Consider the following 19,447-nt stretch of genomic DNA (forward strand, 5'->3'; position numbering starts at 1 on the left):
TTTAAGCACAGCCATGGTAGATATTATTTGCAGCTCTGATCAATGAAAAGGATGGTTTGGTCCTTCTGCCTCTCTTCAGCATTTCTCCAGATTAGTATAAAACTACACAGTGGCACTAAAATTGTGACAGCAGCTGATGTCTGAAGCAGGACACTTTACCCTAAATCTGGGTTCTTGGTTTTGTCTTCTTAGCAGCAACACCCCTACACAATGAACATACAGTATTTCTGTGTCCAATGTCCTGTGATTTTTCCTGTTGCACTGCAGTCATTCTACCCCACAGGCTTCGCAGAGCAGAGCTGCTTCACTTTCACACCCATTTCAATGAAAGTGTGTCATCAGCAACTATGGAATACAGAGTTGAAGCATTTTCCCCTCTCATTATTTTTTGTGTAATTGAGGATACAACAAATACATATAATGTGTTAATATAATGCATTTTATACCAATGCAGCCTAAAGCTCAAGGCTATAAAACTTAAATATCAGTGTCTAAAATACAATAAATAATGTCTATAGTCCTGAATCATCCTTCAAGTCTCAAAATATTCTCCTAAAACAAGTTACAAGTTACAGTGTATTCCCTATCATGTTCTTGTATTCCAACTAAAAAGCAAATGGTGGATGTTTGTGTTGCCAACAGCAAATTTTTGGGTGTGACCCAAATTTTACACTGGAGCTAAAAAAGTCACCAATCACCAGTTGTAGTTGGAACATTCTGGAACAGTCTGGAACATTCATTCCTCCTGCTCAAAAGCAAGATCTGATAACAGCTGTTTGTAGGATCGGGTGAACTGAGAGTCATCATCATCATCATCATTTACTGATATGCAGTAGGCATTTTACAATAAAAAGGAAAACAAACAAAATGTTTTTCCGATGGCAGAATCAGGGATGGCTGCGGTCAATAATTTTTATAACTGAAACTCACATCACATTTAGCATGTTCAACCAAGTACAATCACCATTTCTACAATTCCTCACATCAAGACAACAATGACATGCAAAAGACCTCGGGCCTCATTTTTGACTGTTGCATATGCACAAAACAGGGCTTGAAACATGCACATGGCTCTTCAGACAGGAGGGAGATTCATGAAAACGAACTTGAAAGAGAATGTGTGCACCTGTACAGAGACTCATGCGTACAGACAATTTGGAGACTGAGGAAATTGATCTTATGATGACGCTTTCACAGATTTGATTTCACTTGATATTAAATAAATATTCATACATTATATCCACAAGGTGATCAACTTTAAGCTGCAGCGGTGTAAGACACTAATTATTCCATGCTGCTTTAAAAGATACAGAACTCAAATCTGAACCATTTACACCTTTGACTCATTAGTAAATTATTATCAAACTATTGAGTGCCTGTCGCTGGCTCATCTCCACATTCCCAAACCCTCAGAGCTCAGAGGAGAGGGACGGGCCACATGTTGCTCACACCTGGGACCAGATGCATAAATGATTTGTAGACACGAAAAGCATGCATACGCCATTTTCCGCATATAAATTGGTATTTATAAACACAGAATATGGTACCTTTGTTACTTTGACCATGTGTACACACAGTTTTCCAGAGTAATCCAAGTTACAGTGAAGTAAAAATACAAAATAAGCCCAGACATGTAATTTATCATAAAATAAAGCCAACTTCTAGGAGCTCGCAGTCATTGTTATCGTCATAAATTTTGCCATTTACACCGCAATAACAATTTTACATTTCCTAAATGGAAATGATTGTGTTTGTTTGCTAAATGTTTCCTTTAGCACCAGTTAAAGTTATAATATGTAACTTTACCACATTAAAATGTCGAAAAATGACTTGACCTATGTTATATATGTTGTCGAGTTGTGTTCTTACATTTTCCCAAATGTTTCCAGCAATTCTCAAACCAGAAAAATCTGTGATTTTAATCATGGTAACAGTATATGCCATTCGGTCAACTGTCAATGACATTATATATTCTATCACTTGGTCAGAGTTGTGGTTTCCAGCAACATACACTTTTCATACCTTGGTGATTTTCAACTATATATATATAAACCAGATGAAGGATTTTTCGTCATTGGACGTCTGGATCTTAAGAGAGAAAATAGCCAGGGAAATGTTAGGCAGTTCAGCTCTCAACTGCTGGAGACATCCTGTCCTGTGTCCGCCGAAGACTGTCAGCGAATCTCTGATTTTTAAAGTGAAACTGCTTTATTTATTTACCAGTTTTAGTCCCCTGCATTTGTTATATGAGGAAGACAACTCTGCTGATGATTCAGCTGCCAGAACAAAACCTGCGGAACATCTGGTTCATGAGTTATTAAAGAAACAAAGGTAATTGGTCTCAGTTTCCACCTATTCCCTGTCTGCCAAAAAGTGTCTGTGAATCAATGATTTTTTAAATCAAACTGCTTTATTCATTTACTGATTTTATTCCCCTGGTCTGTTTGTTGTTGCTTTATTCAGTGTTTTTCAGGGTTACAGTCTGTTTGATTTCCTGAACCACTGACACTGAAAACTGGGAGGAGCTTACAGTAATGGTAGTGAAGACAACAACTCCCATGATCCGACACTATTTCATGACGTCACCCAATGCCGTCTTTTGTTATGTTTTTGATTGAAAGACCCCTAGAGGCTGAAGTTACATATTGTGCATTTAATATCATTATTATTTATTGTTAGTCATTCTGTAAACTGTTTCATACTATTTTAATATTTACTAATCACAGTTTTAGAGCCTGTGTGGAGCCTCATTAAAACATCTCTAGTCCCAATAAATGATGTTCAGAGTAAAACAGGACATTATATTTGTTGCGATTTTACTAAAGTAAACTGATGCACATTGCGCTTCAGTTTTACAATCAGACCATCTAACCATGTGTTTGCATGGCTTTACAATTGTAGCAAAAAGAATGTGTATGCATATTTCTGGCTTTGTGCATACACATAGTTTTGGTCGTGATTCTACATGGACCTTGGTCCTGGTCCCGGTCAGTTGTGGAGCCACCACAGCGATGATGTCAGAATGCCTTAGGTCGCAGATTCTGGACAGTCTGGCTCACATGTCTTGGATATTAATGCTAAATATCCTGGTTTCTCTCCATTTCAACCAAACTAAATGGTGACATGATGATGAGCAGCTGTGACTCAAGAAGTTGAGCAGGTTGTCCATCAATTGGAAGGTCAGTGGTTCAAGTCCTGGCAAGATACTTAACCCCAAATTGCCCCCAATGTAACATTGGTGTGTGACTGTGTGTGTGGTAGAGTGTGTGTGCTGTATGTATAGACGAATGTGTGTGAATAGGTGAATGAGATTCCTAATGTCAAGTGCTTTGAGTACTCGATAAGACTAGAAAAGCCCTATAAAGTGTCATTTACCATGATAAACATCAAATATCTCAGCATTGGTAGATTTCTAACAAATATTTCTGACTTTGAATATTTCACAAACTACAATTTTGATTCATTTTCATTGATTTTTTGGGTAAAATCTCTTCAGTGAACACATGACTGTGCTGACAGGGCAGCAGGGGCACAGTGTCACTGGAGATGCTGCAGGGCTGCCACCTGCCTTCTCCAGCCACCTCACCTGACACCACTCCAACACCTGCACTCATCATCAGTTGTGGAAATGAGAGAAACATCTATATGCTGGATTTTAGTAATACATTTTAGCATATTAGATGTAAGCAAAGAAAAAATACATAAAAAAACGAAAAGAACTGCTAATTGATACAGTCCATTTTCTGAACAGAGGGTGCAAGAGGGATCATAGGTGTGGAGGAGGAAACTTTTAATGTCACACAAACCTTCATAGGGAGCCAGTGGAGAAGCTGTAGGGTGGGTGTGGTGTGTTGTGTGAGAACCCTGGCAGCAGAGTTCTAGAATTACTGGAGTCTGTCCAGGGCTTTCAATTGGGATCCCATTACAATAATCCACATGAGATGTTACAAATGCATGGATGAGGATCTCTTCAATGGAGTCAGGAGGCAATGTACAGAGATGTTCCTCAGGTGGCAGGCGGAGGAAAGCAGATTTGGTGATGGATTTATGCAAGTGTCAAATGAAAGGGTGGAATTGAATGTAATACAGATCTGAAAAACAGACAGTCCAGGTTTTAAGAGGGGGTAAGAGAATCCAAGCTACGAGAGGACTTTGTAGTAATGGAACACAAGGTCATCAGAGGGCACAGTAGGAACATAATGAGTCATGTCTCCTAGGGCTGCTTTTTTATGTTTCTATAAGCGATGGAACACTTCAGGTGATGCTGAAGCCGGGAATGGGGGGATAGCAGGATGATCAGGGACAGCCAAGTCCTGGCTCAGCAGGTGGGAGGGGGCAGTGCCAAATCCAGTATGTGACCTTTTTCATGCATGGTCAAAATCCAAAGCCTGGGGGTGTGGCTTGGTTGAGCAACACAAAGCCATTATGTTGCTGCCGTCTCTCAGTCAAGCAGCAAAAATTTTACTATCAAAAATGAGAATGTGGAGAAGAAGTGGTTGATTGTTGAGAACTGGATTTTAAGCATCATGAATGTGTCATGTCCCATCCTGATTTAGGTTACGTTTTTATGTGTCTTGTCATTTTTGGTTTTCACTTCCTGATTTATTTTGGTCTGTGCCTAACCTCTCCTCTCGTTCCAGATTTCCACTTCCTGCCATCATGTGTTTCCTATGATTGTCGACCCCGCCCCTAATGTGTTGCACCTGTGTCTCATTGTACAGAGCCCCTAAAAACTTGTGGGGATAAAAAAAAAAAATCTTTGAGTTTCTGGTGGGCACCAGAAACTTCCGCGTGCGTACGAGAAAGCTCAGTGCCAACGCACTGAGCGCATATGGATCCATAAGTCAGTACATTAACACACACAAGCAGCCTATATCACGCTGTGTTAAGAGGGTTGTGTGAATGCACAGTGTGTATATGCATGTTCTTGGTGTGTATGTAAAGTTTTATTTGTGTATGTGGTTAATTTGATGTGCATGTGCACACTTTCATGGTGTTTCACCCTAATCGGCCTACTCGGCGAAAACTGTCTGGTGTGCCTCGGACTCCAGAGGCCTATACTACGAGGCAGGATTTGAGGTTACCGAGGTAACTTCAGGTTAAACTCTGGGTTTTCAGTCCTACAACAGTGGTTCACTTGTTACCATGGTAACTTACGCTGAACTCCTAACCTGCTCCAGCACAGATTCATTTCAGGGGATCAGATCAAAACCTGTCAACAGCCAAACTACTGACCAATAAAATCACTGGAAAAACAGAGTCATCATTCATACAGGATCCCGACAGGGACAAAAGAGTTTACAATAAAATGATTAATAATAAGGAGCAGTAGATATAAAATATAAAATATCAGTGGAATAGTTTTTCTGTTTGAGTCTTTCCCTGTGTCCACTCTGGTTTTAAAACAAAGCTTCTAAAAAAAATGCACAGAGAGTTTATCACACTACATAAATAGCCCATATAATAACTATTTTGGCTTCATTTGAATTCAACAAATATTCTCCGAAAGAATTTCCAGACAGTATCGATGCTTTTACTCTTTTCATCACTGCAGCTCAGAATAACATGAGGAGACTCCGTGATCACAAGTGAAAATAAAAACTAAAACTCAGATGTCTTTGATTAGAACAATTAACTGTTAATTATTTTCATGATTTCAGTCAGTCTGACTCATCAGACATCAACTACTTATCTTTTCTTTCTCTCCTCTCTGCAGCAGAAACAGTCTAATGTCAACTTTAACAGTTTTATCTGTATCACATGAATGATAATTCATGCACTTAAGACTTTCGTCTGACTTTAATAGAAATTATATTTAGACATGGAAGTAATATTTTTATTCCAGTCATGTGATCATATTGTTAACATTTCATCTTGTTGAATATCACTTTTGGATGTTGCTATAACCGAACTTACTGGCAAGTATCAGCGTTTCTTCTCATATCATATTAAGTACTTCATTCGTGGTTCTGATGATGTTGCTTATAATTAACAACTCCGCCTCTTTCACATGAACGTGCTCGTAGCTGGACAGGTAAACCCAGGGTTAACTGAGCCAGGTGATAACCTGCTTCGTAATACAGGTTATCAGGATGGTCAATGTTAGGTTTAGTCAAGCCAGATAACTAAAAGTTATCCTGGGTATGTTGAACTTGCTTCATAGTACAGGCCTCAGAGAGAGGGGATGTAGGTCTCAGCATAAACAAACCATAACAAAGCTCTAGTACTGTGTCCACTGAGTTGGACTATTTACAGCCATCATGTTACCAGCTACTGATAATGAACAGAGACAACAGGAATCTTTTGCAATCCAAGCACCCTTGGAGAAGGGCAGTGGATCCCAACCAACCAACCAACCAACCAACCAACCAACCAACCAACCAACCAACCAACCATTTGGAACAGCTACTGACAGCTATTTGTGACTAGCATAATTTATGGTGCTTGCTTTATGGTGTTCGCAAATGTATTGTCCACTCCACAAACATATAGGCTATACAAACACACACACACACACATATATTTGAATGATGCGCTGGCAGAGTGGCAGCAAGTCCTTGTAGCTCATTGTTTTTTTTAAGTGCATTAGCAGTGGAAAGAATAAAGGTGGAGGACTGGTTCTGCTTGTGATCAATAGATGGTGCAACCCTGGTCACATCACAGTGAAGGAGAAGATGTACTGTCGGGATATTGAACTGTTGGCAGTTGGTCTTAGACCGTACTATGTACCGAGAGAGTTCCCACACATCGTCACCAATGTTGTTCATTCACGAAAATGCGGGAGTACAGACCCCGCACCCTGATGCATTCATTGTAATTTTGGGGTATTTTAACCATGTCACTCTCACTCTCAAAGCTTTTTATTTATTTCCAGTTTTTATCAACATCAGTAAAAACAAGTAGGACTGAATTGCACCACCCAGAGACTCAGGTTAAAGTTCAACCCGTTCACCTTTTCTTAGGTTATGTTAGCAAAAACAAGCAAAGCTGAGATGATGAGGGACGAGTGTAGTTGGCAACAGGAAACACAGACACAGAGACTAAAAAGAGGCTGGACTAAGGCAGAGTCAAAAACAGGTAGAAAAAAGGCTGGAAAGCTAGGAAAGCCAAGCTAGTCTGGCGGGGACTGAATGGAAGTGGGCAAATATTATGGAGCTAATGAGAGAATGCGGAGCAGGTTAGTAGGAGGGTGTTGGAAATGAAGTGATTGGGAACGGTGGGAAGGGCTGACATTACTGCAGGGCAAATGAAAGCAGCAGGATGTGGAACGACAGGAAGTGAATGGGAAAACAGACAGACATAAATGAATGAATAATAAAAGACTAGAACTGTGACACGTAGTAAAATGGTTTTACATTAGATCAAATTGATTAGTATGTGTGTGTGGATTGAACGATGCATCTGTGAACACCATACTCTGTGAATTACTAACACATCAAACACTATATTTTTACTTGTGGATCACAAAACATGCATTTGACACCATTGAGATTAATTTTCTGTTCATACTTTGCTTTTCAATGTCATCCAATGATGCACTGTGCAACTTGTGCAACTCTGGTTGACCTTTCAAGTATGTTCCACAAGAGAAACAACCCAGTCTTATTCTCTCATACTCATTGAAACTGTGTGGACACTGCCACAGTGACGCTTGAGAATGCAACAATTCCAAATTTTGGTCTAGCTAAGAGAGCTAAGTTACAGCAACAGCATAAGAATTTTAAAAAGTGTACAAGTGAAAGTTGGAGCACAATGAAGGACAATTTTTCCATCATAAACCCACCGGTCAGCTGCTCATGGTGTAGTTAAGCTGCTACTGCTGTATTTGAAAGACTTGGAGAGATGACTAGACCAGGGTGAATCCAAATAATGGGACAATGTGTCTCAACTCTCTGTTGTGTTTTTATGTTGTTGTACTGCACTCTGCTCCGCTGAATCATGCAGCTTGAGTTTGCTGATGAGGGAGGAGGTCGATCCATTTGCCAGCGGCTGCTATGGTTCCGTCTGCCTCTCCGAAAGAGAACCTCCTTGGGAGAGCAACTCTTGTTTTTTGGCAAGCCTCTATCACAGAGTGCTGTCTCTATATCAGTAGCGAGGCGTTCCACATTGACGAGGTCATATCTTAATTCTCCATCCTCGAGTCGACACGCAATAGATTACACAAATGTGTGTGGCGACTCTGCTAGTGCTCATACTGTTAATGCTCATGACAGTGACCGTAATGACCAACATTAGGACAAAAACACCCATGACGAACACAGACAGCGAGTGGAGGCACCTACCCATATTTCCACATCTACATGCTGTGTGGAAATGAGAGAGAGGGGGAGAAAGTAAGTCGTCGTAGTCATTTTAGAAATGACACATAAGAACACACACACATCAGAGGGCATCTATCGAACAGGTAAGACTGTTGGATGAGGAGGTTATGACAGCTTAGTTAATATATTCAAGCTCTTGTACTTTCATGTCTTTTCATTTGAAGATTCGGTTGGGTAATATTCTTCTTTACTTTCTCAGTGAGATGAGACGATAGATTCCACTCATGTCTGTGTGTTAGGTATGAGGTGATCAGTTTATCCTGGAAGCAGGGCAAAACAGCTGCTATCCTCACTGTCCAAAGAAAGACAGACATTTACCACTATCACATATCTATCAACTTGTTTGTTTGTCATCATGTACACAACCATAAATATAAAAACAAGTTGTGGTTTTATGGGGAATAATTGTAATTATTTTATGGTGAACAGCAGTTAGATGTGTTGCTGTGTATGTCAGCCATGTGCACAGCCTCTAGTCTTTCAGCCAAGTTTTGTCTGAGTTTCAAGAAGAAAGTATGGGGGGGGGGGGTTCAACTTCCCATCATACCCTTTAGTATAATCCAGTAAGTGAATGGCTATTGTTCAGCAAACTAACATTTCACACAATTGTTCCTTAATTTAAAAAAAACAAACTAACACTCATGTCATGAACATGGCTGTGTATGTTTGGTAGCTGGTGACATTGTTTAAAGATGCAACAATAGGAAAATTGTCTTTTTCTACGTATTTGCCAATTGGTTGAGGGTGTGTACGTAGTTAAAAGGGATAGTTTGGGTTTTTGACGTAGGGTTGAGTCAGGTACTCATGAATAGTCGTTACATTACCCACAGTAGATTATGTTCAGCGCACCCCCCAGTTAGAAAAACCCACCGGGATCACGCGGCAGGGTGGCAAGCGCATTCACTCAGATGACCTGTGGCTGCGGTGTAATACAGTGCACTCAGTGCGCTTGTGCGTAGGAATACGGTAGTTCAGCGGTTGAAATATGTAGTGCCAAAGGAAAGTGCTGTTTTCACGGGAAGATAAACCACTGAAAAGATTCTACATGAAGCGTAGATTTAGACGGATATCGGATTTTAAAAGTGTCTAAAACACCTTTTTCCTGGTGGCCCCGCCCACAGCAGCACATCTCTGCCAGGTGAGTGGCCGACTTTCCTAACTGGGAGCGCACTGTGAGTAATGTAACGACTATTCATGAGTACCACGTCAGATAACACGAACTATGTTTTTGTAACAGGCAGGTGAGACAGTTTATTCAGCTGAACACAGTTTCACACTGGCAGTAGAATTATGCTACATCTTCCCACATCCTCCTAATATTAACATTTATTTACACATTTCTGACAAAACAATTGTTAAGGTGAATGTAAAAGTTTGGTTTAACAGGTATCACTTACTTCACAGTGAGATAAGAAAAAGTTAAACCCAGTAATATCATTTTTGTAAGTGAAGTAAGCTGATATTTTTCTGATAATTCGCAGGTTAATTCATCAATTCTTTTAATTTAAAAAGGAACCAGTATGATGCAGGAAATGATCAGGCACCACACTTCAGCGCCATCTGTTAACATACAACACCCTGTAGAACTGTCTGGTTTTCTTATATATAAAAGAGGATCTATTTACATTTAGAAATAGATCCAGGAGGATGAGTTTAGATGTGATTGCTCAAACTCCCTTGGGAAGAGTTTGACAAGGTATAACTAGACCAGTTTGGCAGAGACATGTACCTAATCTTCACCCCTCTCGTGTAACTGACAGTGAAATTACACTAAAATTAGAAGGTGTAATACAGTTCACCTTTGTAGTGTTTATCTGGTCCCTGATCAATGCATTCACTGAATGATCAGTGTGGGTAAGAGAGCACTGATGTATATGGGTGAGGGAGCAGCAGGAAAACCTCCAAAGACAACAAAAGCATATCTTTTGCTCATAATCCATTTATGAGTCTTCCATGTGTTTGTGCTGGATTGTTGGTAGTTATTAAACAGTTATCTAAACTGTTGAAGTGTGCAAAACTCTTCTTTCGTGCTTTTTTTTTTTTTTTGTAACCAACAATCGCCACCACCGTCTGGACTGGAGTATGGGTGACCTAGTTTTGCATGTAGCCCAGGAAAACCAAGAATGATTTGTAATGTAGCCCATAGAGACACATGTATAGTATACAAAACAGTGTATTAAATCTCATCTGACACTTGAAGTTAAATGTGTTGACAAACTTACCTGAATCAAGTTAACACTTTAGTCACTCCCTTCCTAAAACTTCACCTATGGCTACTTTACAGCGCATGAAGCCACTGTATCTTTAAGCAGGATTCACCGTCAGCCCATCATGCAGCAAGACTACAAAGATTGGTGTGTTGCTGATGACATCACAGCACAGGCAGGGGGAACCCAAACACAGAATCATAAACTTGATGATTACATGCAGACAAGATGATAAGCAGGAACACAGGGAAAACAGAAGGCTCATGAGCAGAAACATGAGCAGATGATCCAACGAAGAATTGGTGAAAATGGGTATATGCAAAATGGGAACTGAAGGAACTGGCTTCATGTGTGAGTGGGGGACGGAAACTCAGGTAATTGGGGATGGAAAACAGGTGAGCAGGTGGAAGAGGGGACAGAAAGTCTGAAGACATCTGGTCGGATGAATTACAATTGCAGGTCTGGGGCCTGAGAGACGTGATGAGGTTCTGGAGACGAGGCTGCAGATCATGACAACTGGCTCTTTTGTACGCGCGCATACTTTATGTTTTATTGCGTAGCTATACTTTTGTGTGCAAGTGCATGCTTATACTGTGCGGATATTTGTGCTGCTGCCGAAAAGTGAGAAAGGAGAAATGAATAACTCTGACCTCACTTCATTAAAATAGCGTGGGTCCTGATGAACTTGACAGGACTCCCATCTCATCATTACATCCTCCTCCCTCACATCTGCACTGCAGCTCTGTGTTGCTTTTCTTAAGCTGCTCACTAGAGCAATCCAAATATTTTGATGAATGTTTGAGGTCAAGGTTTCAACATTGCTCACTTTCTGCCTCATATTCTCTCATTCTGCAAGTGCTATGTGTTTGACAGAGGATCCTGTTACAATAACATCTGAAGACAAATGGAATCATTGATACTACTAAATGTTTAAATTATTTTTTTATGAAATATGGTATGTCTGCAAAGATCTGAAAGCTTAATAGAAAAATTACATTCTGTGGCTCTTACAGGAAAAGCAAAGGAGTTATAGAGAGTCAGTGCGGTGTGGACAATGATGGTTAGAAAAAGAGGGAATACTACTTTTAACCGCAGTTAACAAATCAAGAGGGAAGTTGTTTTTTAATGCCTCCAAAATGATAATGGTCAGCATTCCAGTCAGTGCAAGAGAAAACCGGTGGTGTAAAGTGTTTTATCTTGATGTAAATCAGAAGCCTGCGGGGTCGGTTTATTGTCAATGATAATTTGATCTTTTTGTTGTTGTTTGAATGTGTTGTTTTAAGGTTTTGGTTAATTCTTCATGTCTTCATATAAACACATTTGAATACAAAAGAAAAGGCTGTATTTCTGTGTCCTCTCCATGTCTGTTGCTTCATCATTTAGAAAATACAGCACAGTTTTGTTGGTGGTTCGGATTCTAGTTACTCTCAGATGCCAGATATGTTTGATCAGTGTGGCAGTTTGTGGAGAAGAACATATTTGAATAGCACTTTTTCTAAAATCAGTTTACCATTCATATTCGACTCATATTACACATAAAACAAATACAAATAAAATACAGTTATATCAGAAAATAAAACAAAATCAGTGAACAGAATCAACAAATTAAAACAAGGCATAGTAGTTGATCTGTAGTTACACAAAACTAATACAATGGCTGCTCCAAAGTTCAATTCAGATTTATCTTTAATGTAAATATAATGCTTAAATATAATCACTTCTATCAAATGTATAAAAAGAGTATGATGCCTTCCTGCTTGGAGTAATGACTGACTACAGTCAAACAGCAGCTGCACAAAAGGGATCAGAGTAGCTTGTATAACTGTTGAGGAACTGTTGGAAACACAGTGTTTGTAATTAACTCCTCAGCAGCCTCCTTCATGTGTCAACCACCTTTTCCTGTGTGTGTCTCATCAGGCTGCTGTCTCTGCCCTTATCTGACAACAACCCACTGTACAACCCACGTGTGTGTGTGTGTGTGTGTGTGTGTGTGTTTGTGTGTGTGTGTGTGTGCTCACACTCACCCCCTCAGCTTTCTCCTCTGTGTTGGCCAGCATTTCCTGAAGGGCTCGTACTGATAGTGACTGCTCCAAGACAAAGGTGCAGATGGACAGATCTGGAGGCACATTCTGAAAGAACAAACACATGATTTATCGGTGACTTCACACACTACGTTTTTCATACTTTTTACACAGGACAGTCACAGTTTGACCACTGAGAGCTTTGCAGCAGTGGTGTAAGATCAGTACTAACACCGTCAGTCTCTTTCTTATGACTGAAGCTTTCGACCCTGAACCACAACGTCCTTCCATAGTGGCCAGTCACTGCCCATCTCCTCCTGGCTTCCAGCTCAACTCCTCCCACTTGTTCTAGATCCAACCAGAGGCTCTTTCTGTTGCCTCCCCCAACCTGCCTCCAGCTGTCTTCTGTAGGAGATCAGTTTGGTTGAGATCTGGTGACTTTTTGATGAGTATGACAATGAATCATGAACTACGACCTTCACATTCTGCCTTCTATGGAACCATTTGCATTGTTTTTGTTTCTCCACTCATTTGATTTGGGTTTTTTTCTTCCAATTTATTACGTATTTGGTGTTCTGTTATTCATGTCATGTAACAGAGTAAAAGAATGTCAGTACCTTAGAGTTGGAGATGGATTCAAGGAAGCAGAGTCTGTTTCCGAAGCCTTCAGCAGCCAGACAGAGTTTCTGTTGCTCCTTATGGATCGTAGCTGAGCACTGCAGGACCACCTCATCGTCCTAAACACACACACACACACACACACACACACACACACACACACACAAAATACATATTTGTTAATCCTCATTTTAGGTGGCATTTTACATGTTACAAAGCATTCTTATCATCCTCATCAAAATGTTTTGACCCAGTAAACCTATTAGCTAAAACCATAGGAGGGAATTCCCTCCAGTTGGCAGTGCTGTGGATTTCTCTCAGTGTAGTTTTCACACTGTAATATAAATTAAATTAACAATACGAACTGAAAACAGAATGAATCAGATATTAGAGTGATGAACAGAAAGCTGAAGGCTGAAGCCACAGTGTAATGTTGCAGTGATATTGTCAATGCATGCTCTGCTAAATGCCATCTATTTATAACATGGTATCAGTGCTATGTTATAACATTCTGTGCTGTGTGAGGAAAAGCTGAATGTCTGAGCTCCTGTAACTAAAAACACTCTGGGCTAATCACTGAGCCTCAGCACTGTTGTGGTAGACACCAACATGCACCAACATGCACCAACAGTCCAGTTACCAGAACAGAAAAAAAATGTAGATATTGAATGATTTTTTCAAACTGGACTATGATCAGTGGCCTTTTTTTTTTTTTAACATTCAGTTCCATCATTTTTAAAAATCCTGTCTTTTTCTACAGTATCTGTACATGGAAACTGCAGTGTAGTTACAGGATGTGAGCTCTGATCAGATGTGAGAAGTGCTTCACAGTCATCCACCACCCTGAACCTCCACACTCCATGTTACATAAAGGGCGTACTATTTCTGCACTGGCACTGATTGTTGGTGATGTGCAAAAACCAAGGAGCAAAATCATCCAATATGAACAGAATTGTACTGAGCAGAAGAATGTGAAGCAACAACAATGACAATTTTGGTTAAAAAAAAAAAAAAAAAGGGTTATGTCATTAAGCCACTAGTGTCTCAGTCAGACAGTAACAGCACTACATGTCCTACACCAGAGTGTTACAATCAATTAAAAACCTGTCTGCTCACATATCGCAGCAGCTAATCCTGCTGTAACTGAGATCTAATCAACATACATCTGTTTGTCTGCCTAATGTCTGTCTACCCATATATCCTGTATGTGTGTCACAGTCTCAACTACACACAGGTCACACCACAGCAGCGTTGGAAGGAAGACTGAATAAAGGACACAGTTTGAAGTAACTGTAGACAAAAATGGTTGGAAGTCATACAGTTTGTATTTACCCCCATGCACCACCACCAGATCTGCTGTACAGTCCTGTCTCTATCCTCATTCGCAGCCATTTGTCTGCTCTAGATAGGATGGTCCTATACATGTCTGAATGGTTCATATAAGCTGCCTTAATCTTAATGATAATGAAAGCATTAAATGTGAGTTTTCTCTGCCGCTTTTTCTTGCCAAGAGTGGTTGTCGTGTTGGTCAATTGCCAAGAGCTTCATCCATCGTTGTGTTTACAATACAAGAGGCTATAATACACCTGAGCAGCTACTTCTTCGGGGGAGACTGGACACCACACTTAGTATCAGAAAGTGAGCCAGCTGCTAGCTGGTATATATATATATATATATATATAATTGAAATGATATATAATACAGGCAAAACAAGAGTTAACATTGGCTTTGCTTTCCACCTCTGGAGACAGATCTTAGTGAGACCGAAGTTTGATGCTGAACTCACAATGTTTCATCTAGACTGGTAAGTAAACAGTTGTGAATGCTGATGTTTGCGAGCAGAATGTAGAGGTATTCACTTTTTATTCTCACCACAATAAGAGGTGAGGAGACTCCCAGACAAAGACCAGGATGGACACACCAGAAACATCCCAGTAGGACTCTCTTATGTGACTGGGCCGCCAGAACAAGGAGTCAACACTTAACACAAACCATTCAACACGTCAAGATTTCTGCTGGTATGTCCCTCCTAACACTGCTTGAGAGGAAGACCGGAGGGTTGCATGACATCATTATGACATCACAAGGGCTGTAACTAACAACTTTTTCTAGTCTTGATTAATAGGCCAATTTTTTCCTGATTAATTAATTGTTTTGTTTATAATAGGTAAGAAAATAGTGTAAGAGGTCCGCTCTAAGATGATGTCTTCAAATTGTTTGTTTTAGTCACCAAACAGTCCACAATACAAAAATATATAAATAAATAAAACCGGCAAATGTCTTGAAATTTGAATTAGGATTTTGACATTTTTGTTGATTGATTATCTGGTGTCATTCATTCATTGACCGATTGCTGCAGCTTGAGACATCCCCTGTGAAATCTGTGGGGACCACTACCTCAGTGAATCAATGAGGACCCTGGACATGGGAAAAAATACTTATCAGCTGTCTGTGAATACCAAACCACAGCCACTCACAACATAGGCTGAGTGGAGGTCGTTGAGCAGGAGTCAGAGAACAATCACATCTGACACCAGGGGCCAGATTTGATTGATAATTGATTATTGAAGTGTACAGCATTGAGATGTGCAGCTATCAGAGCACGGTCACAGTCAGGCAGCAGAGAACAGACATACACTCACACGTGTGCATCTGCCGAAAGACACAGACTCAGACAAATCTCTTTTTACATCAAAAATCTTTAGATTTCAGTCACTCCTCTCTCTCCATCTCTGTCTCTCTACCTCCCGCTCCCTCATCTCTAACTCTCTCACCAAAGGACAGTGCCTCTCACCCACTCACTGTTGTGCTCCCATGCCATGCAAAGATGAGCAGTGTGTTTGAGAAAAAAAAGCAAGAATATTATTTTTGTGGATTATGGCTATTATTCAAAAAGACCTATCTCAAACATGCTTTCTTTTAATCATTTTCTATAAATCAAGTTTCTATAGTGGCATACAGGTGTCTTCTGGATGTCATCATATCCAAAAGCACATTCATTATGCTTATGTGACCTGTGTATGTATTTCTTTTAGCCTCATTACTGTAAATCAGCTTTAGAGTCATGCAACTGTAATGTTCTCATATATATATATAAAACACAAAACATTGCATTGTGAGAATGTTGGCAGAAAGTATTTTTTCATTACTTTATTAATCATTTTATTTCATTCCATTGTTGAAATTTTGAGTGCACTATATTGTGGATACATTTACACTGTCAGAATTAAGACACTCAAATAAAATAAGTACATGTCCTGCACTGTAACTAGGGACTGATTTCTGATATAGTTGAAATGACTGAAGTGTCTCAGTTTACTGCTCACTTTAGAGTCATCTACTGAGTATGTATTGTGTAGTGAGTGAATAAAAGTGACATGTCACAGCTATAGTGTAGTTGGAGCCTTTAAAAACAGTATCTTATTTCACCTTATATAGTTGTAAAGTAGGTGGAGCCTGTAGGATCAGCCACATAATAATACCTTACAGTATATAGTCATAAAAAAGGAAATTCCGCAGAAGCTGTCAAATAATCACTTTTTTTTCATGTCATTCATTCAATTTGGATTATCTGTTTTTATCCAAACCAGTTGAAAGCTTAAACTCTGTTTCACCTCTGACCACAGCCGTCTCGGATCAGTGGGATTGGACGTGGTCAGTGTTGTGCAGTGATTCAGCAGTGATAACCACAGATAGCCAGCTATATAGTAAGATGATGTTGTCGTTTTTAGTTTTTTCTGCTTTTTCATGTGGTGAAACTCTGCTACTGCCATCAGGATCTTCTGGGTAGGCAGACTGAGTATGATGAACAACTGCTGCATCTTTTGTTTTCATTGAAACATGGCTACAAAGCAACATTCAAGACTCATTACTGAAATGGCAGGGAATTATTTCTGTCTGGTGGGACTTGTTGTGGTGGACTGTGTGTTTAGTCCAAAGACTGTAGAGTGAGTTTACCGCTGTACGGGAGCATCAGCGATCAATAGCACACTCTGACGGATTTTTCATCAATGCTGGCGACTTCACTCATGCTAATTTGAAATTTGAAATTCCACTGTGTTGCGACAAGAGGAGAAAATACACTGGACCATGTTTACATCCAAGTTGTCCATGAATACGTGAGGGTCTGCTAAGGTGTGTGTGTGTCATAAACCTATGCAACGTACCCACCGATTTGTTATATCTGCATAGCTACTACGACATCTCCAGCCTGCTCTCTAACGGTACCATCGCTTGCCTTCCAACTTTCCCCTGTGTGTGTGAGCTCGGTCACCTCGATCCACTCACCTGACCCACGGCTCTCCAGCCCCAGCCCCCTTCCTCTATCCCCAATACCCACCTGTGTGCATTATCTCTGCTGGTTCATAATTAAAGGCCATTACAAACTATATTCGGTTGTGTGCTGCATTTGGGTCCATACCATACCCGTTTCAGGAAGCCGAGTATAAATGAGAACGATTCACATTGGTGCTATCCGCAGTGTCTGCAAGAGAGTAGAGCTGAGGCCTCGTCATTCAGACTGTAGTGTTTGTTGTTGTGTCTGTTCTATGTTGCAGTGAGGTCAGCGAAGAACAACATGTCATCTTCCTGTATGTATGTAAAGCATATATGTGGAGATGATAATAAACCTGAACCTGAATAATGGTTCATGCAGTGATTAAGTAGGTGGAGTTTCTCTAGTAAATCAACATACAGTACATTACAATGAATGAGCGCTTCACTTATTTAATCATTTTTGAGGGCTGGAAGCACAAACAAACTCATTGTGGTCGGAAAATGGCCACAGAGTGGACGGTGTCTCCCAGGGGGACAATTCTGGTGTATTGTCTGCTGCAGTGTTTCTCTTTGCAGCTTGATGATGTTGTTGTAGCAGAATTCAGAAGTGAAAATGACTCAATATAATATGGTTCCAACTGGGAAACCGTATAGTTGTCATAAGCCACGTTGGGAATTCATCAGTCACTGTGAGTCTCAGTGTCCCTGTTATCAGTCTTATTCTAATTTTCTTGATGTGGGCTGAGGGAATACCAACTCACACACACACACACACACACACACACACACACACACACACACACTCAGATACACACAGCCATGTAAGGTTTGTTGGAAACTAGTGTAATGACTTAATGACATTTATAATGTCTGGCACATGCAACCCCTCCTGCCCACACACATATACACATAAGGAATGGGAAGGTAGCTGGGATATCTGCTATGGCTATCATTAAGTTGAATCATGCCTTCTTAACATTTATAATGGCTGACACACACAGAAGGTTCCCTGCATGAAGAGGTCTGGTGTCTGTCAGCAACACTTTGCATTCCAGCCTTCTATGGAGAGAGAGAGAAAATGATAGAGAGACTCCGAGAATTAATGGAAAAGAGACAGACAAAGAGAGACCTACAGAAGATCAGCAGCAGTAGTACTGAGCTACATGTAGTAATTGCAGATCTGTAGTATGTGTGTGTCTAAGTGTGTAGTGTAATCATTTTAACTGAAGTGGAAATCATAATGACTGAAAGGAATGTAGAACTGCTTGAAGCTGCATTTCTTCTCATGACCACTAGAGGCTGACTCAGAGACTGACTGTATTCAATAGGAGTAAAAAAAATCCAACCTGTATGGTTCACTAGTCACGGTTCAGTGCGTGTGTGTATTGTTCAGCTCATTGAAATAGAAACTAGAAATGGAAACTAGAATGGCACTCAGTAGAGCGCAGACCACCGACAGGGCAAAATGAAGAAGAATTACAGCCTTACAGTTGTATGCCTCCACCCACCAGTCAATTTTCAGGAAATATGGTCACAATCTCCCCTTTTGTTCATGAGTTACAGCATTGAATAATGGCCAGAAGTGTTTTTATGATGTCACAATGAACGTGACCTTTGCCCTTTTGAATATAAAATGTCATGACTTCATTATTTTATCCTGTTACACATTTGTGTTAAATTGTGTCATATGAATTCTTGAGCTATGGTCAAAAACTTTGACCTTTGACCAAATTCTAATCAGTTCATCATGGAGTCCAAGTGAAGATTTCTTCCAAGTTTGAAGAAATTTATCTCAAGGTGTTACTGAGGTTCACATCACGAGAATGGGACATACGGACTCATGGCTGTTTTAATTTTGTTCTGAAAGGTGAACCTGCCCTCTGCTGTAGTATCACCAGTATCACCCCCCTGAGACTCAGAGTGGTCAACGATGCACTCCAAGGCCTCCAGCCAGCAGCTCTTCAACACGCTGTCAGCACCAACATAGTTGCTCAGAGGCAAAGCT

At 40.2% G+C, this 19,447-nt stretch overlaps 1 protein-coding gene across 1 annotated transcript in view; it reads right to left on the reverse strand.

Annotated features, from left to right (window-relative positions):
- ryr2a (ryanodine receptor 2a (cardiac)) overlaps window positions 1-15,926 on the reverse strand; it is a 162,387-nt gene extending 146,461 nt beyond the window's left edge. The window contains 3 exon segments of the mRNA XM_087177253.1: window positions 12,553-12,657; window positions 13,167-13,286; window positions 15,912-15,926. Of these exon segments, the coding sequence (XP_087033379.1) occupies window positions 12,553-12,657; window positions 13,167-13,286; window positions 15,912-15,926 (240 nt within the window).
- Window positions 15,927-19,447: the final 3,521 nt, after the last annotated feature.

The sequence above is a fragment of the Seriola lalandi genome, unplaced genomic scaffold (genome assembly GCF_002814215.2).
Source record: "Seriola lalandi dorsalis isolate HSWRI2012SDOR001 ecotype SW California unplaced genomic scaffold, Sedor1 jcf7180002054585, whole genome shotgun sequence".
Classification (NCBI taxonomy): Eukaryota; Metazoa; Chordata; class Actinopteri; order Carangiformes; family Carangidae; genus Seriola; species Seriola lalandi.